Here is a 5,680-nt window from a genome sequence, read left to right as displayed (position 1 = left end):
CAAGATTTAGAATATTATATATCCTCGAGATTTTAGGAAATAGTTTATACATAAATCTTTATAATTATTAACAATTAAATATATTTGAGATATATTTATAAAGTGTAAATTCCCCACATCCAAATTTTGTAAAAAATCATCAACAAAAATCATAACTTTATTAATATATACATACATATTAAATACAAGTATTAATGTATACATACATATATATTTTTTAGAACCTCAATTATAAGGCTCATTTCTCTTCAAAGAAGACTTGGAACCTGATCAGAGACTCAAAGGAAGTAGTTAAATGTTACAGCACCATATGGTTTTTAGAGAAATAGAAAACATCGGCGAATATCATACAAAATATATTTTTAGTTGTATATCGAGTGACATATATCATACAGTATATAATATTTAATCAAATATTTTATTTTCTTAGTAAATTCATGAATTATTATTAGTTTTGGATTCTCTTTCTAAACTGAAATTATCATTTCTTTTAAACGCAAGGACCACAGAATCAAATATAACATGTCAATTCGGAACGAAACCAACACGCATCGCTCTAAAAATTACCGGGTTTGGATTTAGTTTTATAAGCACAAAAATAATTAGGTTTTTTGGGCTAAGCGCATTTGAACTTTGGTTATTTTTGGCTTAAGTCCGATTGGATTAGGACCGGCCCGAAAACCCGAAAATTTATATTTTAGTTTAAATATTATCATTCATGCAATCAAATCCATTATTAGTATTGACATATTATTTTAATATTTTTGATCCAAACTCTAATAAAACAAATATAAAAGTGTTAATGCACCTTATTGTTTGTTCATTACAAATATCACATTTAAAATTTGTCAATGTACCTTCTTCTTTTATAACATGTTTTTTTTTTCAACATACAAAGTCTGAAATATTTGATCATGTTTATCATAAAAAAATTTTTCTTATATATTTAGTTTTAATTTATATTTGATTATTTAAATCTTATTAAATTTAGTTAGTTTATAATATGTTTTAAAGCATACAAAAAAGAAAAACGTAAATACATATGAAAAGTAAAACATTTTTAATAAAGAAGAAAAGTTTAAACTCTCTAAATATTTTAAAACATAAAGTTGAAACTGGTTTTTTATGAAAATTTACATGTATTAAAACAATAGAAATGATAATGACAAATTATTTTTTGAAAAGCCTAAAAAACCTAAAAAGCCCTATAAAAATTGGATCACACTTTGAATTCTAGGTCCAAAATATTTTTGGGCCGGACTGAACTGGACTCAAATATTTACGGATTTAGCGGGTATGGACCGGACCGGACCGGACGAGCCCAAATTGACACTCCTAATCAAATATATGACAACAACAATGTTGTCATCCTCTTCCACGTCAATTTTGATTTTAGCTCATATATTTCTTTTATTAAAATTGAATCATTCTAATGGATCCAATTTTTTTGTAAGTTTTTAAATTAAATACACCATTTTACTATATAGTTAAATCCACTCTTCTAATTACGGAAAATAACATTATATTACTTAATCTAATTCCAAATAACACAGTAATTAATCTTGTGTTCAAAAAATATAAAACATTAAGTTTTATCTTTTAAATAATATTTTATTTATTTTATTTTAAAATTATTTGATTTAAAACCACTCAAATATTTTATAAAAAATTGAAAATAATTATAACTATTTTTGCGGGTTTAGATACTACAATACATTATCTAATATAAATTAATAGATTATTTTATTCATATTTTCATAAATAAAAAATTGCATTCCTTTAAACTTAATAAATATTAGATACTTATTCTTAAATTACTTTTATTCTTGATGACAAATAAATATTTTTATTCTTAAGAACATATAATTATATATGCGAGATTATGCTTGTTATATTTTTCTTATATGTTAGATTTTTTCTTATATGTTATATTTTAAATTTTTTCAAACGACTTTAAATGACAAAAATGTAAATTTTCCTTAAGCATACGACTAAAAGTATTAAACTGACATGTATCAATTCTATGGTTGATCTGAAACCTTTCAAAACCATATGGAAAATAAAAGTCAAAATAATTTAACTGTAGAAATAGTACTTTTCACTTTTTAAGAATGTGTTCAGTGGAAAAAGATAAGGTTTTTGTGTCATAATTTGTTTAATGTCCAATCCGATCAACCCATGATATATTAATCATAGTTTAGTTCCGTAATTTTTAATAAAAATTGATCCAGTCGATCGGAAATAAATTATATAATAACAAAAAAAAAATGTATATGCATAAATAAAATGAACAGATATATAAAAAAAATTGTCGATAATATACAAATAAATTCATCTAGCACGAAAGCACACGTCTTAATATATACCAGAAAAACAAAACATTTGTCTCTTTCCCAACCTTCTTATAATATAATAATCATATATCTTTGATAAAAAAACAATCATATATCAAAAATTACAATTTACTTTAGAAAACAATAGGTTTTTAGGTTTACATTCTCTCTCGTTTGAACGTTTAATTGAACAAGTTAATTAATTACAGCTTAGTTACACTAAGAGAACAACATTTTTTTTATCTCATGCGTGGTTTACAATCTTAACTTGTAATATAAAGCTCTTGCTTAGCTATAAAATAGCGACCAATGAGATCACCAGATTCAACAACAAACTGTTCTTGAAACCGACCAACGCGTCTGGTTCCAAGATCGAACCCGAGATCTTTGAAACTCGGAAGCCCTTCTGCTTGAACTCCATCACCACATATCAGAAACTGGTTTCCCACAATAAAAGATCCTATTGCACGAATCATGACCCCACCAACGCCATGTGGCTTGCATTGAAGCTTCTCAACGACATGAACGAGTTTCTCACTTGGCAAATCTCCTGCTAATGTGTTGCGAATGTTTGATAATTGTGACAAGATTTCTGTAGAGCCTGTGTATTGTTTTCCAGAGAAACTGCAGGAAAAAAACAACAAACCTTAACCAAGAAAACAAACCAAACCGAATAGTAAACCGAAAATCATATGCTGTGTGTTTGAAATTGTGAGAGTTTTGGTTACCTGAAAACAGAAGTTTCAGTGTACAGAGATCTAGCGTGGTGCCAAAGATCATCATATCCATCAAAGAGGGAGTAATAATGTATGGTGAGCATCTGAACAGAGACCCATCAAGATCATTAATGTCTTAATTTTAATTTTGCAGTTTACTGACTAAGCAAACCATCATACTTACATCTGCTATATCTTTCAGTCTTTGAGTTGGATCAAAGATGCTTCGGACAAAAGCAGCCAGATCTACACTTTCCTTCTCATGTTTTGTAATAAAAGGATGTGACAGAAGCTACTCAAGAAACAGAGGAAACACCATCAGAGTTGAGTACAAAGAAAAGCACTGAGATTTTAACAAATCTTAAGTTGAAACAGACAAAAAACAAAGAAAAGCAACAATCTTTGAACCTGATCAGCAGTTGGTCTAGCATCTGCATCTTTCTGGAGGCAAGCATCAATGAAGGAACAGAACTCTGGTGAGAATTCTTGTTTTGATGGTGTTGGTGATGGATCATCCAAGATCTTACAACCACATAACACAAAAAGGACAGAAAATTTAGTTTAGATTGAAAATAGTATATGGAAACAGAAAAAAAAATGGCCAAGTTGATTTCACCTGCAACATAAGATTAACAGGACCTTCATTAGCTATATATGGAAACTCTCCAGTGCCACATTCAAAAAGAGCAAGACCAAGGCTCCATATATCAGCTGGATAAGAATAACCATCATTCCTAATCCGCTCTGGTGACATGTAGGTGACAGTTCCAACAAAAGTAGCACACTTTGCAACCATAAGGTGAAGCAAGTTAGATAAACTCTGAAAAGGTATTATTGGAGCCATAAGGTGAAGCAATAGATTCATTCACTAACCATAGCCATTGAGTTCTCAAGACCAGAACTTATGCCAAAATCAGTTATCTTTGGTTCCCCTTTGAGATTTACAAGCAGGTTTGCAGGTTTGATGTCCCTATGGACAAGATGTCTAACTCCATGCAAGTAGCTCAATCCCTAAAACCAAAATCGCATCACATAGTTGCACCTTAATCTTTATTTATTGCACAAACGAAGAGAGTTAATTATCTTTACTTGCAAGAGTTTGTGGAACATTGATGAAAGAACAGGCTCAGGTATCTTCTTAGTCACTTTCAAGATATCTGCAAGAGATCCTCCATCCATGTATTCAAGAGCTATGCTGATCTGTCCAGAGTCAGGACTATAAAACGCTCCATGAAAGTCCACAAGTCCTTCATGACAAGGAGCTTCACACAGCGTCCGTATCTCTGTAAGCAGTTGCTGTCTTTTCTCCTGCCCAACTCAACCGAATCAATAAGCATCCTCAGTAGTATAAGGAAAGAGAGTGCTTTACAGTTTACCCTTTCGAAGATATTGATTCTCTTCAAGGCTAGAAGTCTGTGTTTGGGGATATGAATAGCGCGTTGAACAACGCTGCTAGCTCCGCTTCCTATAGCTCCAAAGACCCTCATTTCATGGGAAGCACATTGATACGTCGTCTCGCTACTCTCTGACTCGTCAACAAGAGAAGTTGTGCATTTTTGTAGGCCGAGCTCGTTGAAGTTGTAAACTCCGTATGATCTACTTAGCAAATTAACAGTTCCACCATCTGATAACTTCACAAACCAACAAAAACTTTACCACAACAATAGAAGCCTATAACATAGCCACTTCTTCACTTTAAGACCACAAGAAAAACTTACTAAATATGAATCGTTAGGATCTAACGATGAGGATGAAGAGAAACCCTTCTCAGCATCAAACAAAGGAGAAAGCTTCTTCTTTAGTTCCTCCAATGCTGCCATCTGTGACACACAGACAAGAGTCAACATTAACTATGCCAAATTAGGAAACTTTTTTATTTGGGTAAAATCTCGGAAACATTAACTATCTTAAACTTGATCTCTTTCTTAAATACCATGATCTCCTCGTTTGCTATACATTAAAGGATCAAATCGAAGTCATGACAAGTCATTATACACAAACGATAAAATTGAAATGAATTACGAAACTAATTGTAGAAAAAATTAGATTAAAACTTTATAACTTTTGAAGAAATCAAGTAAGCAAGCAACGGATCAGACAAGTTGCAGTTTAAGACAGGGAAAGAAATCAAGCAAAAGGTAAAGTGATGTCTCTCACTTTCTGCAATTACAAGTTATGTTTGGAGAAAAAACTTACTTTTGCTACTCAAAGTGTGTTGCTTTTTTCGATGACCCTCTTCGCTCTTTTGAAGGTTATTTCTTTTGGGGTGGGGGGGATGTCACCTTTGAGATGAGGAAGACGAACCCGTTTTTTTTTTTTTAATCAAGACGAACCCGTATAACGTGTCTCTCCGAAGAAGCAACCCCAAACCGTAACGTCGTATTGTTCCATGATTTGTAAACTAAACTGCCTGTCATTTTATAAATAAGAACCGGCACGAAGTCTAGTTTCTAATTTCGGAACCGTGTTATTGTGTTTTTCATGGCCCAATATGCACATAGTAGCCCAAAGATTTCCTCTAAGCCTAGAACTTCAATTTTTTTAACACATGAGAAAAACGACCGAAAACAAGAAAAAATTTCAGCAAACAGCAAAAGAAATTAGGTCTAAAGTTAGACAATTTTCAATGGT

At 31.4% G+C, this 5,680-nt stretch overlaps 1 protein-coding gene across 1 annotated transcript; it reads right to left on the bottom strand.

Moving 5' to 3' along the window:
• Positions 1-2,446: 2,446 nt before the first annotated feature.
• LOC106337124 (mitogen-activated protein kinase kinase 3) lies at positions 2,447-5,405 on the bottom strand. Its single transcript, XM_013776171.1, has 10 exons — positions 5,246-5,405; positions 4,768-4,869; positions 4,426-4,680; positions 4,139-4,357; positions 3,923-4,060; positions 3,666-3,833; positions 3,458-3,571; positions 3,234-3,341; positions 3,062-3,153; positions 2,447-2,957 (listed from the first exon to the last, which is right to left on the bottom strand). Exons 2-10 carry the CDS (start codon positions 4,867-4,869, stop codon positions 2,597-2,599), a joined length of 1,557 nt encoding a protein of 518 aa, XP_013631625.1. The 5' UTR covers positions 5,246-5,405; the 3' UTR covers positions 2,447-2,596.
• Positions 5,406-5,680: the final 275 nt, after the last annotated feature.

Source organism: Brassica oleracea, chromosome C4, assembly GCF_000695525.1.
Source record: "Brassica oleracea var. oleracea cultivar TO1000 chromosome C4, BOL, whole genome shotgun sequence".
NCBI classification, from domain to species: domain Eukaryota; kingdom Viridiplantae; phylum Streptophyta; class Magnoliopsida; order Brassicales; family Brassicaceae; genus Brassica; species Brassica oleracea.
The sequence above is the reverse complement of the archived record's forward strand: the minus strand, read 5'-3'. Positions and strand labels throughout refer to the sequence as shown.